The sequence below is a fragment of the Cucurbita pepo genome, chromosome LG01, assembly GCF_002806865.2.
Source record: "Cucurbita pepo subsp. pepo cultivar mu-cu-16 chromosome LG01, ASM280686v2, whole genome shotgun sequence".
Lineage (NCBI taxonomy): Eukaryota > Viridiplantae > Streptophyta > Magnoliopsida > Cucurbitales > Cucurbitaceae > Cucurbita > Cucurbita pepo.
In genome coordinates, this window is record NC_036638.1 from 10815499 (window position 1) to 10834471 (window position 18973).

The 18973-nt window shown below is 39.4% G+C and overlaps 1 protein-coding gene across 1 annotated transcript; it reads left to right on the forward strand.

Annotated features, from left to right (window-relative positions):
• The first annotated feature begins 17436 nt into the window (after nt 1-17436).
• Nucleotides 17437-18753, forward strand: LOC111793126 (NADPH-dependent pterin aldehyde reductase-like). Its single transcript, XM_023674872.1, has 5 exons — nt 17437-17661; nt 17749-17818; nt 17894-18087; nt 18228-18400; nt 18644-18753. Exons 1-5 carry the CDS (start codon nt 17458-17460, stop codon nt 18738-18740), a joined length of 738 nt encoding a protein of 245 aa, XP_023530640.1. The 5' UTR covers nt 17437-17457; the 3' UTR covers nt 18741-18753.
• The last annotated feature ends 220 nt before the right edge of the window (nt 18754-18973 follow it).

An 18973-nucleotide genomic window follows, 5' to 3' on the forward strand; every position in this document is an offset into this window, starting at 1 on the left:
TCGTCTTCTTTCTAGCTTCAACTATTGCCACGTACTCAGCCTCAGTACAACGCATTTTTGAAGCCTAGACGTCTCATCATCCATGGCTTGCTCCTACTTGGTTGTATTCTCCAACTGTAGGGCCTCATCAAAGGGTTCTGGTTCCCTTTCATCAGCAACAAATAGTGTAATGAAGGTACATACATATCTGGTACTCTGATAGTACAAGATGATCTTCTCAACACCAGTTCATGTGTCACTTGCTCCACTGTTGATTCCTCCGCAACAACCTCAGGAGTTTGTTGAGTATCTGCTACAAGATCACTTGGTGATTTTCTTCGTAATTCAACCTCAACTCTCACTTGCTTTGTTGTCTTGGAACCTTGCTCCACATCTGGTTCCTCAACAGTCGTCTCAGGAGTTTCATGAGTATCTGCTATAACCTCACTAAGTGAGTTTTCCTGCAACTCAAGCTCAACTCCCCCTTGCTTCGTGGTCTTGGAACCTTACTACACTTCTGGTTCCATTTCCAACCGCACTTTCTTCAATTCTCTAGCGGTCCTTGTGAAGTTAACTCGTTTCTGCTTGTTCATAACGTAGTTCTCACAACGACCCACATCAACAGATTTCAGACCTTCTAAAACTTCTTTCGCAGCTAGCCTCTTCATTCCTTTCGCGCTCATAGGTTCAAGTCTATTGTGCCGTAGACCTGAATTTGAAGCACTCTCAGCAACAGCAGCTATGTTCATAGGGTTCCAGATTTTGAGCCATGTGCTACCACCGTAGCACCCTTCATAATCTTCCACGAACCCTTCCCTAACTTTGTTGCATAACCTGTGCTGTCCAACTGACCAATAGAGATCAAGTTCCTTTTGAGAGCAGGAATATATCTGACATCCTTTAATGTCCACTGATTTCTTGCTGGAGTTTTTATGCAGACATCTCCTTTTTCTTTAATCTCCAAATCTTTGTTGTCGGTAAGATACACCTTTTCAAAATTTCTAGACTTGAAATTCTGGAACAACTCTTTATTTGGAGACGAATGAAAAGATGCACCTGAATCAAAAATCCAAGATTCAATCGAACTGTCCGCGCAAAGGATTAGAGCATCCCCAATGTCTTCTACTGAATTTATAGAATCATCGTCATCTCCAGATTTGTGATTCTGCTTCCTCTTTGGTATTGTACAACCTGTCCGAAAGTGACCTTTTTCTCCACAATTCCAAAACGTTACATTTGGTCTATTTAGAGATTTTTCTCGATTCTTTGATTTTGATCGCCCTTTGTTTGGGCCCTTCGGTTTACTTCTTCCCCTTCGATCAATACTGAGAGCATTGCCTGATGAATCTCCAGTTTCTCGTTTGCGAATACTTTCGCTGAGAACTACATCTCGAATTTCACCAAACTTCAGTCTATCAGATCCTCGGGAACTGCTGATTGCGGCAACAACAGTATCCCATGACTCGGGTAAGGATGACATCAAAATCAACGCTTTAATTTCATCTTCGAAATTAATTTCCACCGAACCCAGTTGACTTATGATCATATTGAATTCATTTATATGATCCGCAACACGTCCACCTTCAGACATCTGTAGATTGAACAATCTACGCATCAAATACACCTTGTTCATAGCCGACGGTTTTTCGTACATATTCGACAGCGCCTTCATCAGATCTGACGTTGTCATCTCCTTGATAATGTTGAACGCCACGTTTTTGGATAGCATCAACCGGATCAGCCCCAAGACTTGTTGATCCTTGAGCTTCCACTATTTTGTGGTCATGGTATCCGGTTTCACCCCCAACAGAGGTTCGTGAAGATCTTTCTAGTACAGATAATCTTCAATCTGCATCTTCCAGAAACCGAAATTGGATCCATCGAACTTCTCAATTTCAATCTTTGAACTTTCTATCTTCACAGATCGTGGTGAATTTCGCCTAGCTCTGATACCAGTTGTTAGGATCGCACAACAACGCACACGCTCGATCTAGATGAACACAAAGAATGGGATAGAGAAAAGTGCAAGGAGAACTCTGGCTAAAAGGATTTTTCTATTGACGACTTCACGTATGTACAGTAAAAGAGAATTACATANTTCAAAGAAAAGGGAAAGGGGCAACCAACAAAGGGGGCTAGCTTGCTTTCACTGGTGGCGAAGGGTCCAAAGAAAGGACACGTAGCCAGGGGCGAGTCACAAAATCCAATAGTGATAGTGATCTTTTCCTTCTTGTTCATCAATCGGAAAGAAAGAGAAACCGGACATTACGGTAAGACGTGAAAACACCCGATCCCATTTCGACCTCGATATGTGGAATCGTCATGCGCCATATGTACTGAGATTGTTCAGGAGACATGGTCCAAGCCCGGTGAAGAAAGAAATTCCAATTTCAAAGAGCTCGTGAGCTAATTCATGGTGCCAGAATTAGAGAAAGTGTCGTCACGTAAGTAACTGAGTGCTCTCCCTTTAATTGGTCGTTCTGTCATTGTCTTTTGGTTAGCTGATCACAAAAGAAATGAAATGAATGTCACGGGGATTGATCTTTCTTTTTCGTCTATTTTGTTCGATCTGCAAATCAAAGAAAAGTCCACTTCCTTCATTTCTTAAAACACATATACTGATCATCTTTCTTGTTGGCTTCTTCGCGTCGACTTAGTTTCCTGCTTGGGCTGGTGCCTTACTCATTTGGAGTGTATCTGGATCGGATGACAAATCCTCGGAGACACACTGAACTCTTGACTTTCCCAAACAATGCTCAGGATCTCGCTGAGGTATCCTCGTTAGAAGCGCACAAGCAAGTACCCCCGACACCTCTTCTTTCTCATTCACCTATTCATTCTCGCATATTCTCTCCTGTCCATTTCTATTGGTCGAGCAGCTTGCCTCGCTCCTTTGACGATAGATATTACCTGACCTTCTGTTCCTNACCAAGCTATAAATAAGCATCAGGCTCCATAACCTAACACATCCCTTTCGAGCCCAAGCCTACGGTTGCTTAGTCAATTAGCTTAAGGCGAAAGGTTGTCGAATGATAGAAGAAGCTATCTTAAGCTCCTCTTGCTGGGCTTGAATGCTGACCTTTTATTCAAAGAAAAGGGAAAGGGGCAACCAACAAAGGGGGCTAGCTTGCTTTCNGAGTCAGTATTGGCTCTTGTTAATCAAATGCGTAGATATGCTGAGAATTTGGAAGACGTTCGAGTAATTCAACAAAGAATTCTGAGNGAGTAATTGAACAAAGAATCCTGCGATCCGAAATTCAATTATATTGTTGTTGCTATTGAGAAAGAGAAAGATTTTGATTCCATTACTATTGATCAACTCATGGGCGGGCTCTCTACAAGCTCGTGAAGAAAGAATGAATGAAAAGGAGCCACAAACAAGTTCTTCTCTCAAAGCNAGAAAGAATGAATGAAAAGGAGCCACAAACAAGTTCTTCTCTCTGTCCTTGAAAGAAAAAAGAAGAGGAAGTTGTGATCTCAAGATAGGCTTTGTTGGGATTCGGTAAGAGCTCAAAGAGGTTGCTGCTTGACAGGAGAATCCATTTATGAAAGAAGGAACCTGAAGGTTATTTCAGGAGGTAAAGCTAGAAGAAGAACCTTTCTTTACATTAGAGTCAGTAAAAGGAAAAGAGAAAGGAAAGAAAGATCAGCTCATGAACCTGCCCCTTTGACTCTATGATCTGAGCTACTGAACCTGATGGAACTCTTTTACTCTCTCCTGCCTGTAACAAAGATTCTTTCTCCTTAACTACTGAACTTGTCCCTATTTATTCCTTCAAATACAAGGTAATTTATTCTAAACTCGCATATTCAATCCTTCTTTCACTCATTTACTCGACTGTAAACACTTCTTATTCATTCTCCTTCACTCCTGAACTACGGAACCTGAACCTATTTATTTATTCAAACACTGCTCCTTCCCCTAGTAAACAAGGGTATTTTACGATCTCTTCTCTTTTCTTTAACTGTAAACTCAATCACTACTGAACTCACCTTCTTTCACTCTTTAACTCTCACTCCTTCACTCGTATATTCTCTCCTTCTTTCACTATGTAAACTAATGAAGCTCTCCCTTCACTGTACTCCTTTTGAATGAGACGGAACTACTACCTTCAGTTCTTGGTTGTGAATTTACTCTCCTCCTGTAACCAAGGAAAGTTGAACTATAGTCCTCTCCGTTCTCTTTGCTTTCCTTTGATTCTGCTTGCTTGAAAGAATCATGAAAGAAAGATTTGCTCATGACCTGCCTTCTTCTTTTCCGATATGACCTGATTCACTGTAAAAGCTGCTAATGAATTGACTTTACTCTCTCTCTCAGTAAAAGAAAGATCAATACTTCTTCATTCCTTATTCATTCGACTAAACCTTCCTCTGTCTTGGTCTTCTGACTTGGTTGGACTCTGCCTAAACCTGAACCTATCCTTGGAGGTCTCTTTTGCTTTCATTTTCTCTTTCTTCTTCTTTCACTAGGGTTGAACTGTAAACAATCCTTATTAATTCTACTTTTGCTATTTCTTCTGTCACTCAAACACATAGGCTGAAGGATGATTCTTGAACTCGGTGAAGCAAAGTAGCTAATTCATTCCCTGTCCCTGAACTGTAAACTCTATCGATGCATTCTTCTTTTGCTATTGATTCTTGGGTAAATTCCGTTGTTATTGTGAGTAAGTGTGAGTTGTTATCAGTTCTTCCCTTCTTTCATTGAACGAGGTAAAGCTGCTGACCCTATGTATTCTTTCACTCTAGAATCTGAACCTTCTTTCACTCTTAAGGACCTTTTATTCAGGAATTGACGCTTTACCCTATTTTGAGGGCCATTTTCGAGTAATGTTAAAGGAAAGACTCAACAAAAGAAGAATTAGACTTTACAGGGAAAGGGAGAAGAAAATGAAAGATTCATTCGACAGAACTACTGAACCTATTTCTTCTTGATCCTTCCCTTATTTTAGGAGGTAAACAGGAGGATGATTCTTTCAAGACTCAAAAATGAGATTAAGCGAAGCGACTGAACCTTATACGATATTCCCTTCCCTCTTCCCCAATTTACCTTATGAATGAAATCCGGAACCCCTATTACCTGACCGGAACCTTTGACTGATGGAACAGGGTAAACTGGCCGATTCTTCTTTCACAAAGAGAGTAAATTAAATCCTCTCCCTATTCTTTATGGTCTTGCATCTTCGCTCCTCTCCCTACTTACTCCTATTAATGATCAAGAACTCTGTAACCTGTCCCTTCTTTCATTTCACTCGGTCAAGCTGATCGATCTTACCTCATTCCCTTCTTTCACTCTTGAACAAGGTAATGCAAAAGTCAAGACTCAACTTAAGATTAATTCTTGATCTTCCCCTGAAAGTGTTTCAAGTCTGAACTCTCGATTCATTCTTTAACTTATATTTTTCATTCAGTTCATGTGAACCTTTCACTCTTTACTCTATAGGCTGGATGGATGAGAATCTCCTTCCCCTATTGATTGAACCACTGTAAACAAAGATAAAGACTCCTTATTCCTTCTCGGATATTCAATCCTTCTTTCACTGGGTAAAGCATCTTCTATTCCATTGCCTTAACCTCTCCAACTCGTCTTCTTCCTTTCTTTACCTGAACAAAAAGAGTTGAGTCAATTCATATTCAATCCTGTAAACGAATAAAAGTCAAGAAAGATCAGCTGTGAGAGTACCACCCTGCATTGGACTTCTTTCACTGGGTAAAGCATAATCTATTCGTTCCTTAGCCTTTACAGTCTCGCTACTTGCTTCGCACCTTTCCCCACTTCCTCGTTGCTTCTTCCTTTCCCTACTTCGAGTCGGTTTTCATTCCGGCCATGGCAGTAATTATATGACACCGGTATGAATTTTCTCCTGCTGAGGAAAAAGGCTTAGGCATTTCCTGTGTTGGCATTCCAGCCTTCCTTCTCATCAATGATTCAAGATAAGCAAAATGAAAAGGATTCCAATTGAGCGTGGATTTACTTTGTTGGGGCGAAGGAGCTGGAACAAAACCTGAATTAGCAGACAATTATGCCGAGATATTCCTCACTTCCTCGGGGCGGTTCGGGGGTAACCGAGAGGAACGCGGATAAGAGATTTTGAAGGAGGTCCTCTGGATTACAAAGTCTCACAAGAAAGAGATTGGTCTCCTTTCCTTTGTTTGAGGAGTAGCAGGTAAGTAGTCGTCATTGGATTTTTTCGAAGTTCAAACCTCGCCTGCGTTGGCGTCTAGGCCTAAGAAGAAGCGAAGCCAGAATGTCAGAGCCTTCTTTCTCTGGTGAACAAAAATGATGAGCTGGAATTCCTCCCCAGAACTCGATCTACGGCGGGAATGAAAAAGAAGAGAGACTTTTGATCGAAATATGAACCAATGGGGAAGTTTCACTCCTAAAGAAGCACTGAATTCAGCCTCTCGTAATTTGATTGATTTATTTATTCCTTTTTTACATGCGGAAGCGGAAGACGAAAACTTCCATTTTAAAAATAATAAATAGAAAGTGACTTTACCCTTGCCTTACCCCTTGTTTAATTTGAATGAGAAATTGGCTAAACTAAGGAAAAAGAAATAGCAATAGATTTAGATTGAACCACAGTTGAATCAATTTAAAAAAGACCTCAAGTTAGGGATTTCTCAATCCGTAATCTTACTCCAATATCNCTGCGGTACCAATCAAAAAGACGGTTGTCGCTACTGGACGACGAAATGGATTTTGGAATATATTAGATATTCTCCCAAAATGGTACAGTTAAAAATCCTGCCGGTAAGGAAACCATTAAAAGAACACCCAATAACTTATTTGGCACGGAAATCCTTAAAAGAATACCCAATGACTTATTTGGCACTGTACGAAGGATTTGAAATAGGGGAAAGAAATACCATTCCGGCAATATTTCCAAAGGACTTGCAAATGGATCTGCGGGTTCACCAATCATTGATGGTCCTAGAACCGCTAAACCCACGTTACATGCAATAGTGCCTAGAATGACTACTAAGATCATTAGGCCATGCGGGTTCTCCGTAATAATGATGACCGATACCCTTAGCCAATTTAGCTCTTAATACTGTCTCATTCAAATCTGGTGTTATTAGGTGAATTATAATGGATCCATCCCCCGAAAGAACCGGACATGAGAATTTTGCATCATCCGGCTCGAGCACAAATCAAACGAACCAACTGGATGCAGATAAAAAATCAATGATTGATTCCATGTAAGAACAAATAGAGCAGATTCCGTTTTCCATAGAATTCTCCATTACACCTCATTCAGTTCTTACAGATAAATGCTCAATACCCAAGTAGGCTTACAAAGTTGATAATGTTCAAGTGCTTTCTGGGTCGTCTCAGACCTTGCGAGCTTTAGCCCCCAAATAGCATTAAAGGATACTTTTGACATCCAAAGCAAAGGATTTACTTCTTACTAATAGAGTCTAGCCTATGTCCTTCTTTAGATCCCTTCTTTCACTCCTATAGTATCATAAATCGAGTCAATGCAGAGGAAGTGAAATAGATAAAACATAATCTGAAGCCAGATGTATCACCTATTCTACTGGATCTTACGGAGCCTGGTCATGCACGACATGGTCAAGTCTGATCATAGATAGAAAAGATTCTCTTCAAGCGAACCAGCCTACCTTTTGTATGGAGCTTTCCTGGTGGTTGGAATAAAGACACATTTGGTTGTGAATCACAATGTGGCAGATAAAGAGACATATATATCCACATGGCCCAATCAATAGTTCAAGTCACACACTCCCTCCCATAATCTATTTTCTCTTCGAAGAATTCCCTGAAACTATGATTTTTCAATCAGACATATTTGCAGCAATGAAATACTCTTCTTCCTCCCCCGAGTAATCATAACTAACTAAGACGAAATATATTCTTTCTATTCTCTAGAAAGGACCAGAAATGCCTTGCTTACGTATCATTGGGAAGTGCATTAACATAAGGCAGTAAGAAGAGGTCAAAGTGTGTAAACTAGAAAAACGAGTCAAGGTAGATTGTCCCCCACTAGCACTTCCGCGTAATAACTCTAGCAAGACCCTATGTACTGGAAGAGCTTCCGGTACACCTGTTACAATTTTGACTGCCTGCCCAATAACCGGTCCCGAGGTAAGGAATAACCAGTTACACCAAAGGATGCGGTCAATACAGCCAGAACCACACCTGTAACCCAAGTCAATTCACGAGGTTTTTGAAATCCCCCAGCCAGTAAGTAAGATACACGCGAAATACGTGCAGGAGTATCATTACATTAAGACCATCTTGCCGACCATCTATGAAGGATTAACCAACCAAAGAAAGGGAGCTTCCGTCATTATATATTGAACAGAAGGAAAAGCCTCAGTAACGGTCGGACGATAGTCAAAAGTCATAGCAAACCCCCTAGCTACTTGTACTAAAAAACAAGTAAGCGTAATTCCTCCGTCACAAGAAAATATGTTGCCGTGAGGAGGAACTTGCTAGTTATATCATCTGCCTGAATTTCAAGACGTTACGTTCTTCGAACCAATCATACACTTTATTGAGATAGGGAACCCAAGGAGACCCCCCTCTGAGAACCGTCTATGAGAATTTCGTCTCGTCCGGCCGGCTCAAACAGAAAGACCCAAATACCGCTCGTAACGAATATGTGTACTAACAAAGGGTCAAACTTCTTCCTTAATGCAAAGTCTGATTTGTAGTTATAATGCCCAAATATCAAGTTGGCTCATTCTANAATCAATAGTTCAAGTCACACACTCCCTCCCATAATCTATTTCTCTTCGAAGAATTCCCTGAAACTATTATTTTTCAATCAGACATATTTGCAGCAATGAAATACTCTTCTTCCTCCCACGAGTAATCATAACTAACTAATTACAAATCTATAATTTCTATTCTCTAGAAAAGACAAGAAATGCCTTGCTTACTTATCATTGGGAAGTGCATTAACACAAGGCTAGTAAGAAGAGGTCCAAGTGTGTAAACTAGAAAAACGAGTCAAGGTAGATTGTCCCCCACTAGCACTTCCGCGTAATAACTCTAGCAAGACCCTATGTACTGGAAGAGCTTCCGGTACACCTGTTACAATTTTGACTGCCTGCCCAATAACCGGTCCCGAGGTAAGGAATAACCAGTTACACCAAAGGATGCGGTCAATACAGCCAGAACCACACCTGTAACCCAAGTCAATTCACGAGGTTTTTGAAATCCCCCAGCCAGTAAGTAAGATACACGCGAAATACGTGCAGGAGTATCATTACATTAAGACCATCTTGCCGACCATCTATGAAGGATTAACCAACCAAAGAAAGGGAGCTTCCGTCATTATATATTGAACAGAAGGAAAAGCCTCAGTAACGGTCGGACGATAGTCAAAAGTCATAGCAAACCCCCTAGCTACTTGTACTAAAAAACAAGTAAGCGTAATTCCTCCGTCACAAGAAAATATGTTGCCGTGAGGAGGAACTTGCTAGTTATATCATCTGCCTGAATTTCAAGACGTTACGTTCTTCGAACCAATCATACACTTTATTGAGATAGGGAACCCAAGGAGACCCCCCTCTGAGAACCGTCTATGAGAATTTCGTCTCGTCCGGCCGGCTCAAACAGAAAGACCCAAATACCGCTCGTAACGAATATGTGTACTAACAAAGGGTCAAACTTCTTCCTTAATGCAAAGTCAGATTTGTAGTTATAATGCCCAAATATCAAGTTGGCTCATTCCATTCATTCGTATTTCTATTGATCGATCATTAGGGGCCTCTTGAATCTTCCTTCTATTTACCTCTTTTTTCTTTGATTTGTGTGTAATGCGACTTGACTCTTGTTTTCTTTATTATTGATAGGAATTCTTAAGACCCTATGAATCAATGAAACCCTTACATCCTAGAACGACGATGATTCAAGAAAAACCAACCCCTTTCCTTAAAAGTTCCAACCTGAGTAAGAACCCTTGGACTTATTCAATGCTTACTCAATGACTGAATATCAAGACAAAGAAAGGTTTCTCCTTTCACCTAAGTCAGTATAAACATAAACGAAAGAATCAGATTTTGGGACTCTCACTTCTAACTCTTTTTTCGGAGTCCGGCCACGAGGTATGATAAGTATGACTCATAGTTCTCAGATTTGTTCTAATATAGTGTTTGGAATCTATTTCATATATTCTGTGCTCCAGATACTAGCCTAGACTGAATATCCAAGGAGATCAAATCATCTTGATCAAGATGACCGACTTCTTCCTTCTCTCTCGTATTCATAGGATCAATTCTAACAAGTCACACAACACACTCATATTCCGGAAATACAGAAAAAAAGAGATTCCACGATCGAACTACCAAAAAAGAGTGGGCTAAAGGAAACCTACATACTTTCTACTTGACTTTTGATTGAAAAGTTATTTAGGTAGATAGAGGGGTTCTTGTGAATCGAATCGAATTGCTTGAAATTCCGTCCAGCCAGTAAAATGGAAGAATGATCAATCTCCCCAAAATAATAGATAGGACAAATAGACCCATCGCGACACCCATCAAACAAAGGCCTAGTTCCCCACCCAGGAGCCACTTGATCATATTCCGACTTCAATGGTTGAAATAAATCCCCTACATTCATTCGTCTTGGCCCAGATTTAGAACTCTCCTCAACGGGTTGTGTAGCCTCATCCTATATTTTTGTTGATTCAGTGAGATCTGTTGACTTTGTATACCATTCCATTCCCTTGTAAATAAATGATCTTATCATAGTTGTGGTCTTTCAATTCTATAATAATGGAAACAGCAACCCTAGCCTAGTTGCCATCTCTATATCTGGTTTACTTGTCAGTTTGACTGGGTATGTATACTGCTATACTGCTTTTGGGCAACCCTCTCAACAACTAAGAGATCCATTCGAGGAAGACGGGGACTAGTTGAAGTACTGAGATAATGAGAAAGAATTAATTAATTACGCCTTTCTTTGTTATAGTTGGAACTTTAGGCGCGAAAAAGGATAGCGAAACAAATTCTTCCTAGAGTCGAGACTAAAAGGAATGTATATATAAACCAATATGCTTCCATAGATTTGATTTCGGTTTACAATTATAGCTTCCATACCAGGTTAGGTGGGATCTTTTTCAAAAGACCAAGCAAGATAAGAGTCAAAGAAATGAAAAGTCAGCATCTATGTCAAATCAAAAAAGAAAGAAGGACAAAGGAGGTAGGTTCGAACGTCACTCCTGACTTTTTGTGTATCGTCCAAATCAGGGGCAATCAATCCCAGCAAAGACATCTCGGAACAAGGTTCTAGCACCATGCCAAACAAATGGGGCCGAAGAAGAAGAGCAAAGCAAACGAAGCATGCCCAAAAGTAAACCAACCCACCCCTCTCCCTCTCGGTCTCGCTGTTTCACCCCTCGTAAACTATCTGAAGGTCAAGCTCCGGAACAGGAAGTCAAGACTATCGAAGAATCAATTCGACTTAACTGTAAGGAAAGACGAAAGATTCCTTCTTGATCTTGATCTTCTCCTTTCTTTCTTGAACTGTAAACTAAGAAACCGCCTTCCCCTTCTCTCACTCATTCACCTATTCTATTGGTCTGACTACTGAACCATTACCTATTTATTCAACTACTCGGTAAAAGACAAAAAGTCAAGAAAGAGAAGCAAGCTCAATCACCTTTGCTTTGCCTATTCCCTGTCCCTGTAAGAAAGATGAATTTTCGGATTCCTTCTTTCACTCCGTCACCTATTCTATTGGTCTCTTTTCTTGAACGACGAGGTAAAGCCGCTAATGAGTTTACTCTCTCTCCATGAACCTGTCTACTATTCCATTGCCGGAACCAAAGCAAAGACGGACGATATGACCTTGCTGGCCTTATTAAAGGAGGTGTAAAAGTAGCTCTTTCCTTCACCTCTCCCTTTGTTCTCGCTCTTTCACCCCTCGGCTTCGCGCCTATACTATTCTTGCACAAGGTAAAGCTCAATCATCTATTGATTCTCAGTCTCTTTTCTTTGCTCAATCACCTTCAAACACACTGGACTTTACACTTGACGGTTCTTTTCTTGATCTTCTACTTATACATACTGTAACCTAAGATAAGAAACCCCCTTGTCTTACTCTCTTATACCTCTTGAACTTATGGGTCGTCTCATTCTCCTCTTCTTTCTTTCCTGTAAGAAGGATAAATGATCCTGAACCTGATTGAAGGAGGTAAACTCTTCTCCTCAAGCGAGACCCTTTTCTTTTCCTTCTTTAACTCAGTCTTCGTCTTGGCTCCTTAACCGGAACCTTCTTTCTTTCACGAGGTAAAGTTAACTCCTTAATTACTGAACCTCTCCCTTTCACGAAGAGTAAATAAACAAAGACTCTTTATTAATGAGACAGATAGAACTCAAACATTGGGTAACTAGGCTGAGGATTGAATTGCCTCTACCTTCACTGTCAAAGATGAATACTCAAATGAGATAGACTGATTTCTTTCACAAGGGAAATAGATAGGCAGGCTGGATGAAAGGTCAAGCTCCGGAACACCCATTTCTTTCTCACCTCGTACAACTATCTCTCTCCTTAACTCAATCAATCACCTAGGCTTCTTTCTTTCTGTACTGTAGGTCTTAGTTCTAGCTTTCTTTTATTTATTGNCACTAGCACTTCCGCGTAATAACTCTAGCAAGACCCTATGTACTGGAAGAGCTTCTGGTACACCTGTTACAATTTTGACTGCTTGCCCAATAACCGATCCCGAGGTAAGGAATAACCAGTTACACCAAAGGATGCGGTCAATACAGCCAGAACCACACCTGTAACCCAAGTCAATTCACGAGGTTTTTTAAATCCACCAGTAAGATACACGCGAAATACGTGCAGGATCATCATTAAGACCATCATACTTGCCGACCATCTATGAACTGATCGGATTAACCAACCAAAGTTAGCTTCCGTCATTATATATTGAACAGAAGCAAAAGCCTCAGTAACGGTCGGACGATAGTAAAAAGTCATAGCAAACCCCGTAGCTACTTGTACTAAAAAACAAGTAAGCGTAATTCCTCCTAGACAATAAAATATGTTGACGTGAGGAGGAACGTATTTGCTAGTTATATCATCTGCAATCGCCTGAATTTCAAGACGTTCTTCGAACCAATCATACACTTTATTGAGATAGGGAAACCAAGGGGACCCCCCTCTGAGAACCGTATATGAGAATTTCGTCTCGTACGGCTCAAACAGAAACACCCAAATACCGCTCGTAACGAATATGTGTACTAAAAAGTTTCAAACTTCTTAATGCTATGATTCAATTTTTTCTATGAAGATACGAAAGAATCAAAATCCGAAAAGTCTTCTTTGTAGTTATAATGCCCAAATATCAAGTCGGCTCATTCGTATTTATATTGATCATTAGGGGCCTCTTGAATCTTCTATTTACCTATTTTTTCTTTGATTTGTGTGTAATGCGACTTTACTCTTGTTTTCTTTATTATTGATAGGAATTCTCTTGTTAAGACCCTATGAATCAATGAAATCCTTACATCCTAGAACGACGATGATTCAAGAAAAACCAACTTCTTTTCTTAAAAGTTCCAACGTGAGTAAGAACCCTTGGACTTATTCAATGCTTACTCAATGACTGAATTTCAAGACAAAGAAAGGTTTCTCCTTTCACCTAAGTCAGTATAAACATAAACGAAAGAATCAGATTTTGGGACTCTCACTTCTAACTCTTTTTTCGGAGTCCGGCCACGAGGTATGATAAGTATGACTCATAGTTCTCAGATTTGTTCTAATATAGTGTTTGGAATCTATTTCATATATTCTGTGCTCCAGATACTAGCCTAGACTGAATATCCAAGNAGCTTCCGTCATTATATATTGAACAGAAGCAAAAGCCTCAGTAACGGTCGGACGATAGTCAAAAGTCATAGCAAACCCCCTAGCTACTTGTACTAAAAAACAAGTAAGCGTAATTCCTCCGTCACAAGAAAATATGTTGCCGTGAGGAGGAACTTGCTAGTTATATCATCTGCCTGAATTTCAAGACGTTACGTTCTTCGAACCAATCATACACTTTATTGAGATAGGGAACCCAAGGAGACCCCCCTCTGAGAACCGTCTATGAGAATTTCGTCTCGTCCGGCCGGCTCAAACAGAAAGACCCAAATACCGCTCGTAACGAATATGTGTACTAACAAAGGGTCAAACTTCTTCCTTAATGCAAAGTCAGATTTGTAGTTATAATGCCCAAATATCAAGTTGGCTCATTCCATTCATTCGTATTTCTATTGATCGATCATTAGGGGCCTCTTGAATCTTCCTTCTATTTACCTCTTTTTTCTTTGATTTGTGTGTAATGCGACTTGACTCTTGTTTTCTTTATTATTGATAGGAATTCTTAAGACCCTATGAATCAATGAAACCCTTACATCCTAGAACGACGATGATTCAAGAAAAACCAACCCCTTTCCTTAAAAGTTCCAACCTGAGTAAGAACCCTTGGACTTATTCAATGCTTACTCAATGACTGAATATCAAGACAAAGAAAGGTTTCTCCTTTCACCTAAGTCAGTATAAACATAAACGAAAGAATAACATTTTGGGACTCTCACTTCTAACTCTTTTTTCGGAGTCCAGCCACGAGGTATGATAAGTATGACTCATAGTTCTAAGATTTGTTCTAATATAGTGTTTGGAATATATTTCATATATTCTGTGCTCCAAATACTAGCCTAGACTAAATATTTAAGGAGATCAAATCATCTTGATCAAGATGACCGACTTCTTTCTTCCTTCTCTGTCGTATCCGTAGGATCAATTCTAACAAGTCACACAACACACTCATATTCCGAAAATACAGAAAAAAAGAGATTCCAAGATCGAACTACCAAAAAAGAGTGGGCTAAAGGAAACCTACATACTTTCTACTTGACTTTTGATTGAAAAGTTATTTAGGTGGAGGGGTTCTTGTGAATCGAATCGAATTGCTTGAAATTCCGTCCCGCCAGTAAAATGGAAGAATGATCAATCTCCCCAAAATAATAGATAGGACAAATAGACCCATCGCGACACCCATCAAACAAAGGCCTAGTTCCCCACCCAGGAGCCACTTGATCATATTCCGACTTCAATGGTTGAAATAAATCCCCTACATTCATTCGTCTTGGCCCAGATTTAGAACTCTCCTCAACGGGTTGTGTAGCCTCATCCTATATTTTTGTTGATTCAGTGAGATCTGTTGACTTTGTATACCATTCCATTCCCTTGTAAATAAATGATCTTATCATAGTTGTGGTCTTTCAATTCTATAATAATGGAAACAGCAACCCTAGCCTAGTTGCCATCTCTATATCTGGTTTACTTGTCAGTTTGACTGGGTATGTATACTGCTATACTGCTTTTGGGCAACCCTCTCAACAACTAAGAGATCCATTCGAGGAAGACGGGGACTAGTTGAAGTACTGAGATAATGAGAAAGAATTAATTAATTACGCCTTTCTTTGTTATAGTTGGAACTTTAGGCGCGAAAAAGGATAGCGAAACAAATTCTTCCTAGAGTCGAGACTAAAAGGAATGTATATATAAACCAATATGCTTCCATAGATTTGGTTTCGGTTTACAATTATAGCTTCCATACCTGGTTAGGTGGGATCTTTTTCCGGATAAAAAAAAACCAAGCAAGATAAGAGTCAAAGAAATGAAAAGTTANCTCACGGTTTCACCCCTTTCCCTTGGACTGCTACGAAAAACCCCGATTGCAAAGTAGCACGATCTATCTAGTTCACTCATTTCACCCAATGGAGCACGTCTAGCATATTGTTTCATAGTAGCAGCTATAACTGACTCCCTTGAGTTCACCACNGGAAGACGGGGACTAGTTGAAGTACTGAGATAATGAGAAAGATTTATGCCTTTATTATAGTTGGAACTTTAGGCGCGAAAAAGGATAGCGAAACAAATTCTTCCTAGAGTCGAGACTAAAAGGAATGTATATATAAACCAATATGCTTCCATAGATTTGATTTCGGTTTACAATTATAGCTTCCATACCAGGTTAGGTGGGATCTTTTTCAAAAGACCAAGCAAGATAAGAGTCAAAGAAATGAAAAGTCAGCATCTATGTCAAATCAAAAAAGAAAGAAGGACAAAGGAGGTAGGTTCGAACGTCACTCCTGACTTTTTGTGTATCGTCCAAATCAGGGGCAATCAATCCCAGCAAAGACATCTCGGAACAAGGTTCTAGCACCATGCCAAACAAATGGGGCCGAAGAAGAAGAGCAAAGCAAACGAAGCATGCCCAAAAGTAAACCAACCCCTTGGACTGCTACGAAAAACCCCATCGGATTTCAAAGTAGCACGATCTAATTCAAAAATTTCACCCAATTGAGCACGTCTAGCATATTTTTTCACAGTAGCAGGATCACTATAACTGACTCCATTGAGTTCACCACCATAGAACTCAACAGTTACACCGACCTGTTCAACACTATACTTCGATTCTGCTCTTCGAAAAGGAAGATCGCCTCTAACAATTCTGTCGCTGTCTACCAAAACAACCGGAAATCTTTTCAAAAAGGGTCGGCATACGACGTACAAAAAGTGCGCGCCCTTCTTTCTCTCTAAAAGGGTGTCCTAACCACCCAACAGCTATTCCATCCCCCTTGTCCATGGAACCCGCTCTGAATAATCTACCTTTTGCGGGATTATTCCCGATGTAATCATAAAAAGCTCATTTGTCTAGACCAAGCTTATGAGAAACTTTGATTTTGGCTAGCCCGGCACTAACCCTTCGATATATTTCTTGCTGGAAGTACCCCTGATCCCATAACTAGTGGGACCAAAGAATGAAATCGTGGTAGTTGCTGAACCATACCATATAGTTCCAACAACAACAAAAGCTGCAAACAAAGACAGCAGGCAGCGATACTACTCGAAAGGACGGTTTCATTCCCTCCCATACGTCATCCTTTCTTTGTATAGACGTTGGGGCGGATGAACACTAAGATAGAATAGGCCCGCTAATATACCCAATCTACCTGCTACAATATGATGAGAGGCTATTCCGCCCAGAACAAAAGGATCAAACCCTTGGACACCACACGCAGGATTTACAGCTTGTACCCTCAAAACATATTGAAATCATAATAAATAAATAAAAAAGTAAGGGAATATAATAAAATTTAAGAAAAGAAAGTTGATAAATACAAAAATTTCACTACACAATTTATGTGCTTCCATAAATTATAACAAAATAATAAACAAAAGTTATTGGGCCAATATCCAAAGACGAAAAGAACAAAGGGGTGGTGATATTGTTATGATTGAGACAACGAATAAATTAATGGTACGAACGGCTAGCTGTTGGTCTATTTTTCAACTGCTTCCATAAAATATTCAACTACGTATGAATTAAGTTACATTGAATGTCTTGAACCAACTTTGTTACATAAAATAATGCCCATCAAACCATGTCCTTTAAGTTTTGGATTTGTCAATCTTAATTGACTGTCTCAAAGAGCTGCAAATCTTCGATGGCCACATCTCACAATGAATCCTCTCGAAAGGTGTTGATCACTGGGGTTAGCAAGGGCTTAGGAAGAGCTTTAGCCTTGGAGCTGGCTACCCGCGGCCACACCATAATCGGCTGCTCACGTGATCAAACCAAACTTGATTCCCTTCAAGAACAGCTTTCTAAGTCCTCTCTAATTCAGCATTTCCTCTTCAAACTCGATGTGGTATGTAAGTATTTGAATTCCACTTCACAAATTTTACAAAAACTAATTGGAAANTTTTTTTTTTTTTTTTTTTTTTTTTTTCTGTAGAAATCGAACGACAACGTTGAAGAATTTGCACAAATTGTGAGAAAAGAGAAACTTATTCCTGATATCATTGGTATTTTCGATAATTCGTTTATTAATTTGTTATACAAAAAAACGGGTAATGACGTAGTTTTTGGATGTATCATAGTGAATAATGCAGGTTTGGCTCATGGCAAAGCCAAGATATGGGAACTTGATGCGCGAGATTTTGATAATGTTATTGACACCAATATCAAAGGAACTGCAAATATTTTACGTCATTTCATTCCACTTATGATGCATAACAACTACGGAATTATTGTTAATATGTCATCGAGTGCTGGAAGATCTACCCATGCAGATGTACGTGATTGAATATTAACATCAATTTTATACCAAGATTTTTAAATTATCTCTGATTAATTTTAAATTTTGTATCATTTCGAGTATCTAAATGTTTTCATGTGGTTATAACTCATGATGGTATATTTTGGTATCGGTAGTTTGCACCATATTGTTCGTCCAAATGGGCAATTGAGGGATTAAGCAAATCTGTGGCAAAGGAGCTACCAAAGGACATGGGAATTGTAACATTAAATCCAGGCTCTATATACACAGACATGCTCGTTGTATGCTGTGGTGATTTAGCCGCGAAATTTCAATCTCCTGAAAAATGGTATGTGAATACTATTATTCATTTGCTTTTTTTATCATTTCATTATTGGATTAGTTTTTCATTTTAAAAATAAACGGGGCGAGGCGGGACAGCCGTTACAGATGACCATGGGTCGGAAATGGGAATCCTTATCCACCTCCATCCGCGCCCCCTATTTCATTCTCCATTCATAAATCTTAATAAATCAATATTTTTTGTCCATAACATGATTGGGCTTATAAGTTCGTTTTATTCATATAACAGGGCTATTAAAGCAGCAACAATGATCCTTGATTTAACGCCAGCCGATAATGGAGAGTCTCTCACCGTTAATAATCCACGTGAACTATCCTCTATGTAATTTTCGTTTTATATATTTTAGAAGTCTTTTAAATTTGCATTCTCTTCACAACTAAATAAGTATGATGGTCGTAATGTTATATTATTGGATAATGTTCCTAAAGTATGGTTGGAGATTGCCCATTTGGATTTCTTATTAAGAAAAATTTTAATTCTATTTTTGAAAATTAACAATTATATTCAAAATAATGAACCTATGATAAAATTTTAATCTAAATAACATATAATTTATAT